The following is a 19,331-nucleotide window of genomic DNA, read 5'->3' on the forward strand; positions in this document are numbered from 1 at the left end:
AACTCTAGGAGCAATGTACTGGCATTGTCTGGTGGGTCAGGTAAAACACATGATACAAAAATCATTAATTTTTTTTGGTTTACATTTTGAGGCATGAGAAGACACAGATTTCCTGCTTTCAAAAAGAAAGTGAAAATATATGGAGTAGGAAGGCACAAAATTGTGTTTAGAAAAAAACTTAGGGTTCAGCTAAATGCACGGATGCATAAACTAAACACTTTATATGCCTAAAGCACTGTTTATATAGTAATGAGGATTTTCCATCAGTTTCTTCAGTTAACCAGTAGCTGTCTTTTTGCTGTTTAATGGAAACAAGGCAGTCTTGCATAAAAACATCAGATATATCTGCATGTTATGCTCTTTTATTGTCTGTACGAGTGCAGTATAGTCATAACCCTAACAGACCAATATTTTAATGTCCTTTCCTTTTGAATTTTTGTCTCAGATATGTGAAATTAACTGGGTTCAATTTTGCTTAAGAAGCAAGCTGGGGTTTTGGATGATAGAGAAAGTCAATATCCAGTTTTTGTTTTTGTTTTGAAAGATGGAGAAAGCTTGTTTATGACTAGGAACATCTGCCAAATGCTCTAACACCAGCATAAATTAACTATTTACTCAAACCCATGTTTACATCTGTGGAAGAAGCTATTGCTCCATGTTTCCAGTGCCCCAGAGGCCTATAAATCCCCTGGAAAACATTGCAACAATGTAAAAAAACCCAGCACAGTTATTCAATAAGTACCATTTTTGCAGGGCTGTGCTGTACTGAAGCATGCTCAGTCCAGCATCTACAGTAAATCTAAGCCTTAGTGACATCTGTTCTACTGCCCAGAGTCACTGGGGACCGCAGAAAGGAAGGGAGATGATGCAAGTCATGCTAGTTGGACGTTTTAAATAACTAGGCAGCAAGCAGATGAATCCTAAAAGTGCTGTGTTGCTGAGACGCTCTCAGCAGAGGGGTGGGTAAGAGAGGCAATGAAGTTATCCAGTACTTTACATCTCCCTCTTTGCCATAAAACAGATGGTTGAGATTGGGTGGTTCGGGTTTTGTTTTCTATCAGTAGAAACTATGACGCGGGGATGGCTGTACTGAGCAAACGGTCCCTTGTTCATACACATCCCCTCTGCCTCAAGATCCTGAGCAGGGATGCGAGAGGCTCCTTTTCAGGGTGGCTATCAACGAGTAAAAAAGACTGGAAAAGCTCCTTTCTTGGCATTAGGGTTTTTCAAAGCTGTGCAATTTTAAAATAAGATACCCTTGATAAAAATAGTATTATGTCCAATCATCTTATTTAATTGCGCAGAAACTCAGTGACTGAGTGGTTTAAAATTAGATGGAATAAAGTTTTATATTGAAAAGAGTAATGCCCCAGAGATCAAGCTCATGTCTAACTGCTATAACTCATTTTTTTGGAAAGCTGCAGACCTTTATTCCACTTCTTAATATAATTCTTGAATTTGTGCCGTTTCAGAGCCGCTACATACTCTTTTTCAGAACTGCCAGACCAGAGTTCAGGTGGTATTTTTTGAGGTTCGAGGGTGGGGGATGGGGGGGTGGGGGGGTTTTCTACCTCCGCCTCCTCACCCCATTAGCACCGGCAAATGCAGTGTTCATTGTTGCTGCATGAAGTCCAGCCCTGGAATTGCTGGTTACTGGTATATATGCTGGGATTTAATTGTTTCTTCAAGTTTCTGTTTTTTAGAGTACACTCCTACATCCTCCAGTAGGTATGGTAATAATTTCATTGCTCTTTTCTCCTCTATTTCTGTGATCTGATAATCTCAAGTATTGCATCTACTTTTACTGCAGAGCATCCAACCCTAGATTATATGGATGGGAAGAAGAGCAAAGAAATAAATGGGCAATTTTAATTTCCTAGAAAGATGGAGTTCTACATTTTCAGAGTCAAAAGGGAGGATGATGTTTTACCTCCAGCCTGCCAACCATTATTGGGCTGACAACCGATCACAGTAGAGAATGTAGGGACTGATGTGCGTTGTTTTACAGAACAACTAAATAACCTTTGTGTTTGTTTTCGGCGTTTTTAGGATGGAGAAAAATGTTATACCAATCCCACTTTTATCTTCAGTTGTAATGAATGTTTCTTAATTTTCTTATTCTAGTAGAGGTAGGTATTTAAAATGAGCTTTTTTTAAAACCATAAAACAAATACTGTCTGGGAGTATAAAACATATATAGGATATACTGTGCTTTGACGTGCACTGTCAAGACTATTTCACTAGCACATTACTTTACCAGGAAGGCCTTTCTTCTCCAGCTTATACACAGCAAGTTGTGTGAGGTGAATGATGGAAGAGTCAGGCCACATTATTTAACATGTGTGCCAAATAGACTCTCTTATTTGGGAAAATAGAAGTTTCTACTTTTGTATTCATTTAGTGATCCCAGAAAGACTTTCCGTTACTGAAAAGGAGTTGGAAATGAAGCTGGAGACAAAATGACCTTTTCATTTGACTAGCATACTGTGGAGTTGTGGTTTAATTATTGGGAATTCTTGGGGGTTTATTTTTTTCCATTTTTTCTTAAATACATATGTTCTCAGAGGGCTCACTTGAGACCTGAACTATATGTGCACACTGGCATGTTTGCAAAATCAGGTCCTTGATACTATACTTTCTCTTTCCAAATTAAAAATTAGAACTATGTGAGGACAATCAACTACTTTGGAAGTAGCAGTTCCATTTTAGACATTTAAAGGAAGCTTAGACCTCTTAGTTATTGTATATATAGTTAAAGTATAAATATAATCTCTATATATATCATACATATAAAAGGGGACAGTACAGGTATGGCATAAAGGTTTGCTCTCTCAAAAACTATACTCGAACCCATAGTTAAGTGACCTCTCCTAGATACGTAGTATTTTCTTGCACTGTAATCTTAAAATAATAGGAAGTACTCCAAACAATTATGTTGTAGCTTTCTGCTCACATCAAAGTTTAAGTTTTTTTTTTTTATTGCACCCTGCCAAAGCTTTCCATTATGAGTCACAAACTTTAACTGTACAAGTTAGCAATCAAGAAAAATTATTCATCAAAAAGCTCTCCTAGACTGTAAAATTAATAGTACAATAGATTTAGCAGAAAACTTAAACCTGCACTGTTACTTAGATTTTATTTCTTTTACAGATTTATTTCCTTTACCCCATATACTATTTAGAGAACTATTTTGGGTTTTCTGTTTAATTATGTGAGCATTTTTCCATCCCTTAACTATTGTATTATAGTTCAAAAAAGGAAATGGTGTTAGCTTCAAACATGACAAATCCTTTGGGTGTTTTTAATGGATTCTGCCATTTACAGTAATCATTTGCGAAAACACAAAGAAAGGAATATGTGGCATGCCACTAAGTAGGAGAACTTGTAAGTCAAAACCTGCTGATAGTCAGGACTTCTAAAGTAGTCATTAGGAGGTTTCTATCTAGTATTAACAGATAGTAATAGTTTTAAGTGAAAAATGAAACTTTCACGGTCGGTCTGAAAGCCAATGGTATAAATAGTTTAAACATCTGAAAAAATTTATTTTATAACCCTTTTTATTTTGGTTTCCCCTGAAAGACAGGTAATTCCATTTAATTGCATGTGGGAAAGTACTTTCCACTGTTTTTTCATTTTTATAGTTACTGTTATACTTCAGCACAATGTTGTAAAGTAAACTGTGAATGAAATAGTAGAATACACCCAGAACAGCAACCCTATTTGGTAGGAGAGCGTGCGTGTGTGTGTGTTTCTCTGTTCTTAAAAAAAGTCTGGATGTCTACTAAGGTATGTTATGAGCACAGCTGGGCCTGTTGGCTTCATTTTAATGCTTTCTGAGGGATAGTAAGATTTACAAAACATGTCACTAAAACACATGCAGGCATATGCATTTCCACAGAAATCTATGATACTTCTTAAAGACCCAGACGGATTGCATTTGTGCCTCATGCTGAAAGCTGTAATGCCACACTAGCTAAGCCATGTCCAACAGGGGCAGCCACCAAGGCAGGGAATGACCACATGAAATTGCTTGTGAGGACCACGACACTCATCAAGACTGTGAAATGGAAGTTGATTTGTGATCCTGCAATTCTGCAAGGTGCTACCTACACTGCGGAGACCAGTTATGAGTGTTTCAAAAAGACAGGTTTTAGAAAGAGTAAAAACATTTGAGGCAGACTGATTGGGAAAAAAAAAAGGGGGGGGGGGGGGGGGGGGGAGAAAGGGCATGCTAACATAGGATTAAGCAGAAATACTGGATGTTAGATTTGCTCCAGACACTGTTTTTTTCTGTCACATGTTCAACATATATAAAATTTTCACTACATCATTAAGGAGTTCCAAATAAATCTGTTCCATGATGAATGGAAAAAAAATTAGCTAGTGTAACACACGTGGAAGAATTACACTGAAAAATACCCCTGTGAAATGGCTTCCTGTTTCCTGTAGCAGCAAAATAATTCTTAGAAAGAATTAAGTAGAATTGTTGGTACCCATTTATATTTTCCTTTGTGTAACTGTATGCTGAAGACCTGCTTTGGAAAGATGTAAATATCGACCTCTAAAGAAACCCCAACTGCATTAAACTTCTGTAAGTGTTTCAACTTTTATTGCTTAGTATGGAAAACTAAAATCCTGGAGTCTTTGGCTTATGTGCAAACTATTTGTATTTTTTGTTTGGACAGGAGCTCACGCAGTTGCAATAAATTTTTTTTAAAAAGCAAACTTAGAAGTCAGCAAGATTTTCACTGTAAGTTCTGCATGTATATTTTGAGAAAATGTATATGTAGGAGCCTAAGAAAATACTTTTCTTTAATCAACTCAAGACTTCTCATGAACATACACAAAGTAAGCTGGAAATTAAAATGGTATCAAAATCGGCTCTGACACCCTTGGAACTGAAAATTGATTCCCCTGAAATTCATGAAATTGCCCCAGCTTGCCCCCCTGTAATTTGGGGAAGAAACTGGCCCAAATGGCACTCTTTTCTAGGCCATTTGCTCTAGTGAAGCTACATACTGTGGCACAATGATGTAGTCTGTTAACAAGGTCTACAAGAATGATAGATGCTGGTTTTTACTTCTTTTTAATGTAATCTTTTGTGTGTGAGGAGTGAGGGCAATGGCACTGACTATGTATAGCACATCAGCTAAGGAAGAAAGAGCATAAGGCTACACACTTGGTGAAATCTGGAAATTACACCTTGATTTGCGCAGACTTTGATAAGGTGACTAAAGTGACTGTGTAAAAAAATTAAAGTATATTTGTATATGGATGAAACACAATAATTGGTTATTAAAGTTATTTGGAAATTCATGATGAAGATTTATTGTAGTGATACCTGAAGTTTAAATAATCGAGATCTTTATGTGGAATAACCCAGTCTTTAACACCTCATTAAAAGTGTTTTACTCACAAATTTGATGAATAATATCCACAAAGTCTGAACTTTCTAAGCAACAGAATTATTAGCAAGAGTTGAATGCCAGTTGGGAAGCAAACATTGCTAGTCTTGCAGTGGAATGTATTTCTGCTTTAAATGCAAGAGACTTTGAATGTAAATTTGAAAGCACATAACACTAATGACCAGTTATATAAAGAAGTTAATATAGAAGCAGGGTTTGTAAAATGTATTGCTTGACATATGTACTTTGTGCATACAAAGTACCACTGTACTTTTGATTCTTATTATTAACAGTGGCAGTCTGGCTGTACAGAGAAAAAATAATGTAACTACTTTCATGATATTTAAATTCTAGATAGCACAGGCAGGATATATACGGGTATAATTTCTGTATATATTTCTTAGCAGCAAGTCACTATGACATATTTTTCCATTCCTTAGCCTCATCTCTGTTTTTGCTGGCAATATCTTTAGCTAAATATTTAGTATTTTATGTCATACAAAGTGGAGCAACCTCAACTATATTTTAACTATGACAGAGAGGCAGAGCTACCTATACTTGTGAGAAAGCACCTCCGCAAAAAACACACTGGCCAAAAGAATTAAAACAGCCAGAGTGCATTCTTTATCACTAAAGTATTTCAGGTTGTTTTTTATTTTCAGACACAAATTAAATATGGCCTTTTGTTAAACCTGAGTCCCAGAACACTGCCTGTGCTGGCTGCTCTAGTATTTTTGGCAGGACAAAGTTCTCCCTGCTTCACAAAAATAAAATAAAAACTACAACCCATCATTTAAGGGAGATAAGACTTGCTGAGAGGTGATTATGTATGTTCTGTGTGTCATATGCTCTCTTCTCTTCCTAAGCAACCACTTCCTTACAGTTTGCAGTGCTTGAGAACTTTCATGTACTATCTTTGCAGAAAAAAACCTATTTTCCTAAGTATTTTAATATAAAGTAGGGCCCAAAGGAGTATTTTAATGCCTCTTTGGAGTTCCGATACAGCTGCTGCCCAGGGAAGGGCTTTCACCAGACCGCTGATGATGACTGAGGCACGCACAGTGTTTGGGGTGGCTTTGATCGCTCTTCACTTTTACTCTGCTTCCTTTGCGTAGGAGAGAGTCTCTGTGGGAGATGTCTAGGAGGTGAGACTCAAGAAAAGAAAGATTATATAAACTCCTATCTCAGCTCCTGTTTTCTCCACTTGGACGTCTTTGTTCTAAGAGGCTTCTGCATGGAAAATTTTTTGGTTTAATTTCGTACGTTAACTTTTACTCAGGAGGACTCACTGGTAATCTGTGGGCAGATGGTGCTGGCAGCTCTTCACCTTCATTTAGTGAAACTCTTCTATGAGAAAACAAATTATGAAAATGGTTCAGTAAATAGGCAAATGTAGATATTATTCAATATTGCATTTAAGAGATGTATCTCCAGAAGTCCAAATGGGAATTGGAAGTCCCACTGGATAAAGTCCTATTAAAATGCAGCCTGTGAAGTTTCTTTAAGGGAAATCCTGTGTCTCCTTTCTAACATATGCTGTAATTATACAAACATTTGGGACTGAGAGCAGTGTCTTCCACATGAAGATCCACTAACTAGTGTAATTATTCATATGAGACAATTCATATGTTGTCTTTCATATTTGGTGGTTTGAAGAAGAAATTACATGACCACGTTATATAGTTAGATCAATCAGATGACCTGGCAGAAACACATCTTTTCCAGCATAGGTATCTTCAAGAACCTGCATCAATAGCTGTCACAGTGTTATGAATCAGTCTTTCCGATACTGCAGTATAATTTGTAGACTTGTACTTTCAGGAGGCAGTAATAACAAAATGTTGGCAACTACAACTAGTAGGTAATGGTTTAGGATGGTATATAGTGTGTTTCAGAATACCCACAGCTTCTGCTGTGCCAGTTCTTGGGGTTTTTGGGAGTGGATGTGAGGCTGTTTGAACTTTTTAAATTTTTAATTGTCACAGACTGGGTTAGAAAGCATTAACTCAATAAGCAAACAAAAGTTTGCTTTCATTAGAATGAAGAAAAGGATTCATGTAATTTTGACATCATACTTGTGCTACTGTGCAGCTTTGCCCATTTGCACATGCAGAGTTGTGAATTATGGAAATGATGATGCTGTTTGTTGCAGTTTTTAGGAAGGTTTCTCTACATATATTTAGTGAATTGCAGCTCCAGAAATACCTTTCATGACATTCTCAAAAGAGGCACTCTGAAAATGTTCAGTGATTTGGAACTCTACTTTTAACTGAGCAAAATCTGCTAAGAATATTATTTAAATGACTGTAAAGAGAAGGGAAAAAATGAAACAAAAATAGATTTAAGTCTGCAGCATTTTGTTGCATATTTTCATCTAGTTCAAATAAAAATAGGTGCATCAAAGTAAGCATAGCTATGTCAATTTAACTGTTTTTGTTTTGTATAAAGGTTATACTCAGTAGTAGGGAGTAAGGATTTAAATTTGGACATGTTTTGGACACAGAGTAAGTTTACATCTTAATTCTGAGAAAGTGTGAATTGAAAATTTAGAAAAAAACATCATGGGAAATCTTCTCAGTATTCTCTATTAAACATAAAAAATATTTGAAAGTGACTATTTCTGGGTAAATCTTGCACTCACATGTAGTTGCTGGCAAAACAATAGGAATCAGATGGAGACCTTTATGCCAGCTCCTTGCTTGTGTCTCAGTAACTATTCCATTTTATCAGAAAATATAATTAACTATAAAGCATCAGAAACAAATAGATTAGGCAATTCAGCTTATACTACTATGTACTTCTAACCATTAAAAAGAGTAGTCCTCTCCATAATATCCCTTTGCAACTGCAATACTACAAAGTTGCTTATTTTCTTCATAGTACTTTTCCCTAAGTTCATATTGCTAATATCTTGGGGGGTGGGGGGTGGGGGTGGGAGGGTGGGGAAGAAAAGAAAAGCACTTTGCATTAAATCATGTATCCTTGTTGTGTCCTGTTGATGTTTAGAAGATTTTGTTTACATGTTAGTCATTTAAAGAAATGTAGAGGAATTAAGTTTGAAAGAAATACTCTTTCACAAAACATTAAACTACTTAGAAGTAACAAGCTTTTTGCATTGATTACTTTGTATAGTTTGCTTCATTTTAAAGTAAATAAGTATGTAGTAGGCAAATGCTTGAGCATCATTTATAGGAAGTTATGCAATTAAGAAGATTTTATTTATCCAACTTCACTACAAATTTATAATGAAATAGATTTGGAAATAGTTTTGGAAGGTGTGAGTGAAAGTTGAAAACCTGGACATTGAATAACAGCTCTAGGGGTGAAATTCCAATGGCATTTTTGTCACAAGTCATTAGTGGTTATTGCCACTACTCACTCTCAGTCAGGATCTGAAAACCATCTGCAACTGCCAATAGAACACTAGTAATCTGACTTATTTTTGAAAATTTTGTCTGGGATTTTACATTGCAGGTATTAACTGAAAGTTCATTTCTGTCTGAGAAATGAAGGTATGCCAGCTGTTGAACTAATTCAAGAAAAAATAGCAGGTGCTTCTTTCACATTTTGCCTGTGATTCTGACCCTACCCAGTTAGCAACAGATCTTTTTATTACAGATATTCTGACCAGTCTCTTTTCCCTATTCTGTGACCAGTCCTGTATTTCCTCGGCATGCATCGAAAGCAAAAATACCAAAATGACCACTTTTCATATTCTACGCGTAGGACTTGGATCCTGTGTTTGCTTAATATGCTTCATCTCTCGATGTAGACAGCAGGAAATAGGAACTCTGGCAGGACAATACAGATGCTGTGATTAACAGCAATCCTTTCCTTAGAATAAAGTAGAATTAACTTCTGAAGGTGGGGAATAGTGCAATTAGTAATGATATTTTTTGTAAAAATAAATCGAGCTATTATTAAACTCAGGAAAAATCTAAGCCCCCAAAGATAAGTAGAACAGTCATTTATAGCTTTGAATGTCTTTCCAAATGGTACCTTCTACATCGGTTACCAACAAGCGTTTTTGTCTAACAGGAGATATTAAAGATGCTGCCTGGAGTTTTTGAAAACTGATAAAAAGAGTTCTGAGAAAGAGCTATGACCTGCATCCATCAAAGCAGTGGTTAACTGCCTATATTATTTGACATCCAAAGAACAAAGGTCTGCCAAAGAGAGACTGATAAAGTACTAATACCTGCATGTAGGCTACATCTTCTGAGAGTGTGCCAGAATTTATCTGGGAGAAGGCGGAAGACAGACAATATAGATTGCTGTATTTTTCATCAAGTGGTTTGTACCACCTGTATGTATTTTATGTGTGCCTTTTGAGAGGCAAGGAGTGTAACTTAGATCCCCTTAGGCTTTGTTCTTTCCCTCTACACCTACCATTTGGCATAAGATGTAGCCAGTAGAAGAAAACTAAGGTTGTTGGGACTTTTTTCTTCTCTTAGCTGCAACAGCTGCAAAACAGATGTAGGTTGACATGAGTTCTGCCAAGAATCTCTTCCAAGTCTCCCACCCATTTTCCACCAAAGAGAAGCTAGTCTGGTGATATGAACAGAGACCTGAAGGTCAGAAGGAGATGGGAGCTCCCAATCCTGGCTCTATAGAGACTGTTAAAAAGAAAAAAATCAGAAAACCTAGATTTACTGCTTTGAAAATTAAAACACCCCAAATTTCTAAAATTAGTATTCCAAGTAGTACGATGTCGATAGGGAATAAAAGGCAATCTGTACATGAACCAGAGCAACACTGCAGCAGGGAAAGTCAGATGACACCAAGAGTTCATAACTGTTGTTCATCTAACTGGCATCCATCTAAGTATCTTTTTAGGTGTATGTCCAATATCTCAAATGCATTAAGCAAAATACCATTGTCTTGCTGGTCAGATCTTTGCTGGGATTTTATAGGATTCTGGTCGTTCAGTTGTGTGAACCTCAGTACTGAGAGGGAGTCAGCTTTCTGTGTACCTGTCTCAGGTTTCTGTGTGCCTCTCCAACTTCTGCTTTCAGCAATATTTGAACATATCATGTGGTTTTTTTCAGAGTATTTTGACTATTACAAATGCATTCAGTGACATTCACAATAAATAAATAAAAACCTGAAACTTTTCCACTTGTGTCTGTCTGCTGGTGAAATCATACTGCTGACAAAACTGTGGCTGCCAGGCACTTACAATCCAGCATTGGCTTAAAAGCAGTATCCAGCAATGGCAGAAGTGTCTAAATAACCAGTCGTCCAAGCATGCTCATATTTGCACAGGATCTGTGTGGGCTAACATTGCTAGCAGTGCTGAATCCTCTGTCCTGGCAAAGATGAAGGACAAATGCGACTCATGCAGTTACATTTCCCTTTCCTTACATCAGTACCCCAGTAGCATGGAATTTAGATGCTAACCACATTTGTAAATTGGGAACTCAGAACCATGAGTATTAACCTGAAAGATTACTTGGTTCCTCATGGTTTTACTGGCTGTACAGGAATTCTGTTTTCCTCATGGAACTATCTGCTTGCAGAAAAAAATTGCTTGCATTATAAATCTCAGTCACGTACAGAGATCAGTACCCTTCTGAGAGACATTTGGATGGGTACTCTTGAAGTTTTTCCTTTTGGCCATTTGTGATAGCAGTAGCTACCAAGGTTTCACAACCCTGACCCCACTTTCTTTTGCATTTCAAGGCTTATATCTTCATTTCTAGTATTTAATTTTCAATATGGTGTCATCTGTAGGTGCATTGGTTTTATTGAAGCTCACAACCTTTGGTCTGGAAACTAGTGAGCCATGGATCTTTCTTGCAGCAAGTACTGACATGGTAAGACTTCTTGGCTCACGGCCTCACACAGGCACAGATTTACCAAGACAGTTAAGAGTTCTTCACCAGTGACTTGCACGAACTACATTTCTGTGCCATACTACAGATAAGCAGTATGCACATCCACCTGCTTTCAGACACATATGAAACACATGTCTGGTGGTGTAAGAATGGTAAGTCTGAATGCTAAGAAAAATGATTTGGGTATCTCTCTTCAGCAGTTCATTGGAATGCTGATACAAGGGTTGAAGTAAGTTCAGGTCACCTACGTAATATCTGAAGTTTATAATGAGGTGGCAGACAAGGAAATTTCAAGGAAGAAAAGCAATATGCATGTTCCTGAAATGGAAAAAGGCAGAAAGAAGTTATAGTGACTAGTTTGCCAACTAGTACAAAGGAAGAAATGTGAACTTCCAGGTTTAAGTTGGTTTTGACCTGTCAAGTTTTCTGTGTTGAATTTGGATAGTGGGTATTGACCGCACACTGTAATCAATGGGTATGCCATCTAATCGTGTGCTGTCCTAGAAATTCCCTATTCCAGTCATGACTGAACGGCTCCTAAACCCACTCAACAACTTTGGCAGATACCCTCGGCCATAAAACCAGCAGTACACTGTATATTTGAAGCAAAGTTCTGTGTGTCATGTCAGCAAAAGGTAAGAGGTTTAGTGATTTGAAGCCATTAGCTTTAAAACATTTTAAATGTAGCACTGTGTCAAGCATCACCAGTTCTCATAAAATAAAAAAAAATAAAAATATTCCCTTCCAAGCAGCATAGTGACTGACAAAAAGTGAAAACATTTTTATACCTTTGTAAAATGTAGTTGACTGTAGTTTTGAAACCAGAGTCACTGGCCAGTTGGAGAGTCTCAGGCGGCGTGTCGATGATTCATCTGACACAAAGTCCCAGGGAGTAATTTCTTGTGGGCCTGTTCAGTTGGATGTTGATGCAGGTTTCTATTTAAATCAGCAACTGAAGTGTGAATTAATCTGTGACATTTTTAGGATGGTTCATGAGGCCAGAATTTGACTAATGATACTCCTACTGATCTTCTGCTAATTTTGGATTTATAGGTGTTGTATCATACCCAAACTTATAAATGTCTGGTCTCTTTTTCTTTTTCTTCTTTTCTTTCCATTCTCTCTTCCTCTGTTTCCTATGGGGTTTTTTTGGTTGTTTTTTTGTTTTGTTGTGGTTTGGTCTGGTTTTTTTTTCCCCTCCACTTTCATCTCTTTTCGTTTATTTAAACAAAATTCACTGACAGCAACAGAATGACTATCACTAAGTTCAGTAGTTTGGCTCAGGACCAAATGTACCTGTTTCTGAGAGTAAAAGGAATCAGGAGGATAGTATTGAAACTTTCAGCAAATCTCTGATTGCGGCCAGAGTGTTTCTTAGTTAATGAGCTGTAGTGGTAGCAAATTTCCTACACTGACACTAGCTGTGACACAACCTCCCTACCTGCACCATGGCATGAGAAGGAGGAGATCCCATTATCACATAGGACATGCTTGCTATTTTTTTTTTTTTTTTTGACATCTATTGAATTTCCTATGATTTTTCTGTTGCCTTTCCCTGAAAGTGTAACTGGACTGAACCTTAAAGTGTATTATTTAAAATAGAGTTTTGGCTTAAGGTATTAGTAAAATGGTAGGAGAGTGAGATTCTCGAAGTATTACTCATTAAGACACTAATCAGATGATACACATCCTGTACTGGTTGGATGCACTGAGAGTTCCCAGAAGTGGGAAGGAGTTGAAGCTTTGCAGAAATTCTACAGAGAACTGTTAGGAAATGAAACACTGCAAGGTATTAAGCTGAAGTTTGACTTGCATGAATAGCAGCAGCAGCTCACGTCTGTCAGAATTACTGCTGCTTTCCTGATTTACAGTGAAGAATCTACAGGTATGAAAGCAAGGGTGTGCTTGTTTGAAGAAAGTTTGAAGAATGTTAACTTAAACATGTTGTTATCATTGGCCTTGTTTCCTATTTAGGTGTACACTTGTCATTACTTTAATTTTTTCCTATTTTTCTTTTTTTTTTTTTCTTCTTTCTTTCAGATTCCCAAGAAGGAAACTACAAGTCAGAGGTCAACAGTAAACCCAGGAAGGAAAGGACAGCTTTCACCAAGGAGCAAATCAGAGAGCTAGAAGCAGAATTTGCTCATCATAACTATTTGACCAGGCTGAGGCGATATGAGATAGCAGTAAACCTTGACCTCACTGAAAGACAGGTACTGATGCAAAATAATGGACTTTGAATGCTTGCCCAATATTTACCAGTGGTTAGTAGCTCCTCACAGTGGAGCTCTTATTTATGTTACGTATAGATACGTTGATATATCAAATTGAATGTTTATAGCAAAATTATATACATTTATTATCTCCCTGCTATGCAAGTAATTTTTATTTTTATAATGTACCAGATGCAGATTAATTTCATCTAGTAGGCAGAGATGGAAGATAAAAGCACAAGTAATATATCTGGTAAACTGGTGCATGTCTTTTCTAATCTGTCTACACTGATGTGGCTGAAGAAGTGGTAGGTCCCAAAGCCTGCATGCACAAGCAGTTGATTTGCCTGCATGCAAAAAATATGAGCATCTTGTTTTAGTCTATTAAATATATGCAGTTGCCATTTGACCAGAGTTTCTGAACATCCTGTTTCCAGATGGCAGCATGAATGGGAACACCAGCAAAACTGGAATACAGGCATTTTTAACCACTTTATCTTACCCTGCGCTGTGAAAGCAGAGGAGATGATGGAATTTCTTATCACTGTTATTGGTTTCCTGCTCACCAAATCCTGGTCCGGGAAACACTTCTGCACATGCTCAAGTTTCATCATGCATGTTGTCACGTTGATTTCTAATGGAAATATTCATGTTAAGCATGTACTGAAGTGTTTCAGGATCTCATTCCAACACACCAAATAGGTAGTAAAGTCACATTTTAAATAACAATTACATCAACATACACATTTTAAAAATGTGTTTTAGTAAAGACGTTGAGAATACTGGACTCAAGTACACCAAATCACATGAAATACTACCCACAGTTTTATCATTAAAATTAAAAGCTTTTTGACCACTGATAAAGTCATCCTTTCTCCAGGAGTCAATATTAGATTGAGGGATTGCTTTAGATACAATCAGTAAGATGATGATATATTCAAGGGAAGGTATCAAAACAGCACCATGATTTGTCGATTCTGGACAGGAGAAGTTTTGCAATTTTCTTGAGTTTCATTTACACCTGCTATAAGTAGGCATCTCAGTGAAAATCCAGCCTTTTCTATACATATGATCACACACTTACTCACACAAGCAAATGAAACAGGTTTTTTTTTTTTTCTTTGAATGCTTCTAGAGAATGGTTGTCCTTTCTAGCTTGTTAAGAATCAGCCAGTAATTTCTCATTAGACTTAAAAAAGATGCCAGGTTCCACTGGGGTCATTTTTCAGTTACTTAAATTTGTTACTTGTATTTTAATATGCACTGTTTTGTGTCAAACATTTGATAAAATTTTGCCTTTTTCATTTCCACTGACACAATTAGATTAACTTCCACACCTGATTTTGACAGCTAAGGGGAGGAGGAATTAATTATTGTCTCAGTAACAAAGGCAGAGTCGTCGTGCAACTGAAAAATGATAAATAATTTTTTTAAAATATCTGCTGGCCAATTTGACAGGAATCAGTCAGCTGAATTCAGAAAACCATACCCATATTTAGTAGTGATTTTGGCCTGGAATTTAACTATTGTCCCTTTAAAATTCTTTATTCTTTTCTTCAAAGATCAGGTTGAGTGGTACAACTAAATGAAGAGAAAGTTCAGTATCCTAAAGGAAACGGTTAACTAAGAGCATACTGAAAAGGCAGACGTATATTGTCTTTGGAGGAGAAAAGGCAGCCTGTGCTACAAATGAAGAGAATTCATTTAGGTTATGGGAACACTTGCTGTTTTCTAGCTGTTGCATAGTGTTGGTTTTAAGCATTCTGCTGATAATTGTGATGATTTGTATCTAATTATGTAATCTATTTCTTCCCTGCTTTCCCCGGATTATCAGAGTGACAGCTGAGCTTCTAGAGATAACTCCTTTCCTTCCTTCCTTCCTTCCTTCCTTCCTGCTTTCCTTCCTTCCTGCCTACCTTCCTGCTTAAAGCCCCCCTTGCTTAGAAAAGGGAATCATTAAGATTTTTAGTTTCGTAGAGTCCAGTTCTGTATCTTGCCACAATAAAACAGGCTGAGAGAAATTTAAAAAAAAAAAAAAAAGCAAGCATAAAACCTGTATTGTTGATTGAAAACAAAAAGAAAATTGAGAGGAAATTCTGAACGTATGTTTCAGTGTCTGAATCATACTAAGCCAAGTAATGATGTCACTTCCAATTGTGTCAGTTAGAAATGTCTCTTTTTTAAATCAAATATATTGCTTTGATGGAAAACTGATGTAAATAGGCATGGTACTGGGTGCAGGTTTCCATGCTACATGGCTGTCTTCAGAAGCTGAATGCAGTAAATCAAAAAGCTTGTCTCTTCTTGCATACTTGTTTTACATCAGTATTCTTGCAGTGACTTAAAAAATATTACTCCAGGGTGAACCTGGTGTAATACTAATACTTCTTTTTTTTTTTTTCCAGTTAAGAGACTGAACTCATATTCAGGACCTGTCTTTCCATCATTAGCAGAAAGAATGATTATTCTTGAGTGGGTTAACAGCACCTATTTGTTTACTTATGACTTTTATTACTTTCTTTTACTAGCTGTCCCAACAGAGGAGATTGTATTTGATACCCTACTTAAAAAGATAAAATAAAAACAGTCCTTTCTCTAAAATTATGATGACTGAATTAAAATATATTGATGGAATTCCAAAAAAACCCAAACCTCCACAGTAAGGTAGCATTTTTGGAAAACTGCTATTTCTGAAACACTTCCCTTTACTATTTCCCCCCCCGCAAAGGCTGCATTGCAGAAAATGGTACCTGATAGGCAGTAGTTCCTTTGAACTAAAGTGAACACACAAATGATAACCTCAACCTCATCACAGGCTGTAGACCTATTTGTGTTGGAGCTCTCTTGATCTCTTGCAAAACACTGAATTTACGCACAAGGAATTGAAACTTGCTTCAGGTAATACAATGCAAAAAAACAGCAGTGGGTATTGGGTGAACTAATGAATCTGCTCAAAAACAGCTTTGAGAGCAGACCTAACCCTGATGGAATTAATTGTTTAGCATAACTGTTTTTACTAGTTTGTTTTTTTTTTAAATGACAAGCATCATATTATTCAGAGGCCAGAAGAACAAAAAATAATCTGGGGAAAGTATTGAGGGGTCATCCTAAAGTTAAAACTTTCAGTTATTTCCCAAGATGTGAGATAAATCACAAACTCTATTATCTTGAGAAAGCTCTATCTTCCTCTTGACTATAGTGATAATTTCAACCATACGCCGCAGCTTAAAAGAGGCACTGACCAACTAACACTTCATAATTACCTTTTGTGGCATTTAAACAAGCTGTAGAAAAAAACATATGTCTGACCATATTTAAAAAGTTATATGAGGTTATTAAAGTTTTCTACAGTCATCAAAGTAAGGCTGCATTTGACTTTTGAAACAACTTACAAGATCAGTTCAAACATAAATGACTCATGGAAGGCTATTTCGCAAAAATAATAATGAAAAAAAACCCTCACAACATATGGATCAGGAGAGGAGAAGTCACTCCCTAAAAAGGAAACCTGAGTTACAAGACAGGAGGATGAAATGAAATAAGTGCTTCAATTGCCTAGACATTAAGAGTGCACTTTGAGAGTGTTATGAGCACATCTGGTGGTAGGATGGCTCTATTATGGTATTGTAAGAATTCCAGCAGTATAGGTACATGTAATTCCTGCTCCATCTCCTATAGAATGCACTCACAATCCCCGCTTAGCCAGCAGTTAATAATTTTCAGCTGGCAGTGCTCTATTATATTTTGAAGAGCCAGTTAGACTAAAAACTATCTTCACTCCCTAGATATTTGTGACCTTGACAAGCGCATTCTTGGCTTTTTTGTACATCCAGATAAACTTGGAGAAGGTTCCATGCAGACTTTTTAGTATCTCACTGTGGGATGAGGAGAGGAAGCAGCTGCAGTGGGGTATCAGAGGCGTGGCAAAATGGACATTTTTATGGAGTTGGTCCTGCCAAATATAGAAGGAGTAGGAGATCTTTCCACCTCGCAAGATCTTTTTGCATGAAGCTCATCAAAAGAGTAATGTTGCAGTTCTAGCAACATTAGCAGGCTAGCTAAGGTTACCAGAATAAACTGTCCAAATATATAATGCTTCTGTTTGCCAACACAGATGGAAAATCCCACCTAGTCAGATTAAATTCTGCTGATGGCAATGAGAAGGTTTATTTCTTTTTAACTTTAACTTCCAATACCCACCTAGAAGCCACCAATCATTTATAAAAGGCCTGAAGTCATCGATTTTGCATAGACAAAGGACAAAATGTTGTCAAATTGAAGAGTGATTCTGCTCTGTGTTTGGCTTCCATGCATGTGGTACCAACGCAGGATGACTGACAAAGGAAGAAGCTTTGTAAAGCCTTTTCCTACCAGAAAGAGAAGCAAGCAACATATACCCAAATGTATTTGGGCAGTATTGGTATGGTACCATAACCCCCACTGTAGCTCTGCATTGTTATGACTCTAAAAATAATAAATGAAATTTTCCATTAGAAAAGTTTCCTCCAGGCATGGTTACCTCAATCCTTCATCCCAAATGACTCTTTTAAAAACCTTTTCAGCATTGCAGAGATCATGGGAGGCTAATCACTGCATTTTTTAGACTTGACTGGTAAGAGTAGCTCTCCTTAGTCACCTGGGTGAGAAACCAGGGAGTTCAATGTTCATCAATTAGGTGTTTCTTCTGAACCACCTCTGCAAGACTGAATGTCTCTCCATGCATCACACAGCATGACTAGTTTCCTACTTTAGGAAGCTAGATTTGTGAGGTGAAATTATTCCCCTTTACACTTTCAAACAAAATCAAACAATGGATTGATAGGACGAGCTTGACCATATCTGTCTGATTTATTGTGCTGTCACGTCTTCTCTGAAAGGCAGCTGCTCATTCCAAGCTTCCAAGTGTTAAGCCCTCTCTATACACACTATAATAATGAGCCTGTGTGGCTTGAAATCCTTTGGATTGTTTGCTTTATTTAAAGTAACACTCTTAATAGAATAAAACTCGCTAATACTTTTATATTTGTCTTGAACAATATAAATACCAGCGGTAAGAGTTACTAGACTAACTCAGTGAGTTCTTTCTTAAGAAAGAATGCTCCTGGAAAACTTAATTATAACTCATGCATAATTTTGATTTGTACAATAATTCTGTTTTTAAAAGAACATGCCAAAACTTCAAACAGCATATCTACTTTTGCAGTATTGTTTGAATTCTAATAAGCAAGTCTATGTGCAAAGATCCAAGTGCCTCAAACTGTTAGTTGCGAATGGACCCTACAGCTGCAGAGAAATCTCATGAGGTTCTGGGTAGGGAGAAACCGCTGTCTGTGCTAAGTAGCATATGAGATATGGATGGAGATATTAGCAGCTTATATGGCTGTTCTTACAAAGTGAGTAAGGCTCTACTGTCCCCTACCCCTACCCTTTCTAACACATGAGTTGAGAAAGATGCAGCTTCTTTGGTTGTCTAAGGAGATAGGAGCTTTTTAGGTTTGTCATTCATGGTCACTTCAAAAACCAGAAGAAATAAGTGAGAAACAAATGGTATTGCAGAGGTACAAATTAACATGTAGAATAAAGGAGATATTTTTTTTATGCAGGGCACTGAAAAATGGAGAATCTCTGGTTTCACTAGTTTCTTCTCGTCAAGGCAGGCCTTGCTGAAAACAACTGCAGCTTGTCGAGGGTTTACTAGCTTTAGAACTTGATGCTGATTTTGAGGCTAGTTTACCATCAAAAGACTCAGGACTGGCTTGTTTTGGAAGTCAGAAAGGTCCTCCAGATTTGAAGTCATGAACTGTAGGACTAGTTTTAAGTGAATGGAAATGAAGGTCCTTCTTACTTGGGCAGAGAGATGGCTTCCATAGTCACAG

The 19,331-nt window shown here is 37.0% G+C and overlaps 1 protein-coding gene across 1 annotated transcript in view; it reads left to right on the forward strand.

The window, feature by feature from the left end:
* Window positions 1–19,331, forward strand: part of MEOX2 (mesenchyme homeobox 2) — a 55,696-nt gene that overhangs the window by 26,611 nt on the left and 9,754 nt on the right. Inside the window, exon 2 of the mRNA XM_056338162.1 lies at window positions 13,283–13,455. Coding sequence (XP_056194137.1) covers window positions 13,283–13,455 — 173 coding nt within the window. The remainder of the gene's footprint in view (window positions 1–13,282; window positions 13,456–19,331) is intronic.

This window comes from Falco biarmicus, chromosome 4, assembly GCF_023638135.1.
Source record: "Falco biarmicus isolate bFalBia1 chromosome 4, bFalBia1.pri, whole genome shotgun sequence".
NCBI lineage: Eukaryota > Metazoa > Chordata > Aves > Falconiformes > Falconidae > Falco > Falco biarmicus.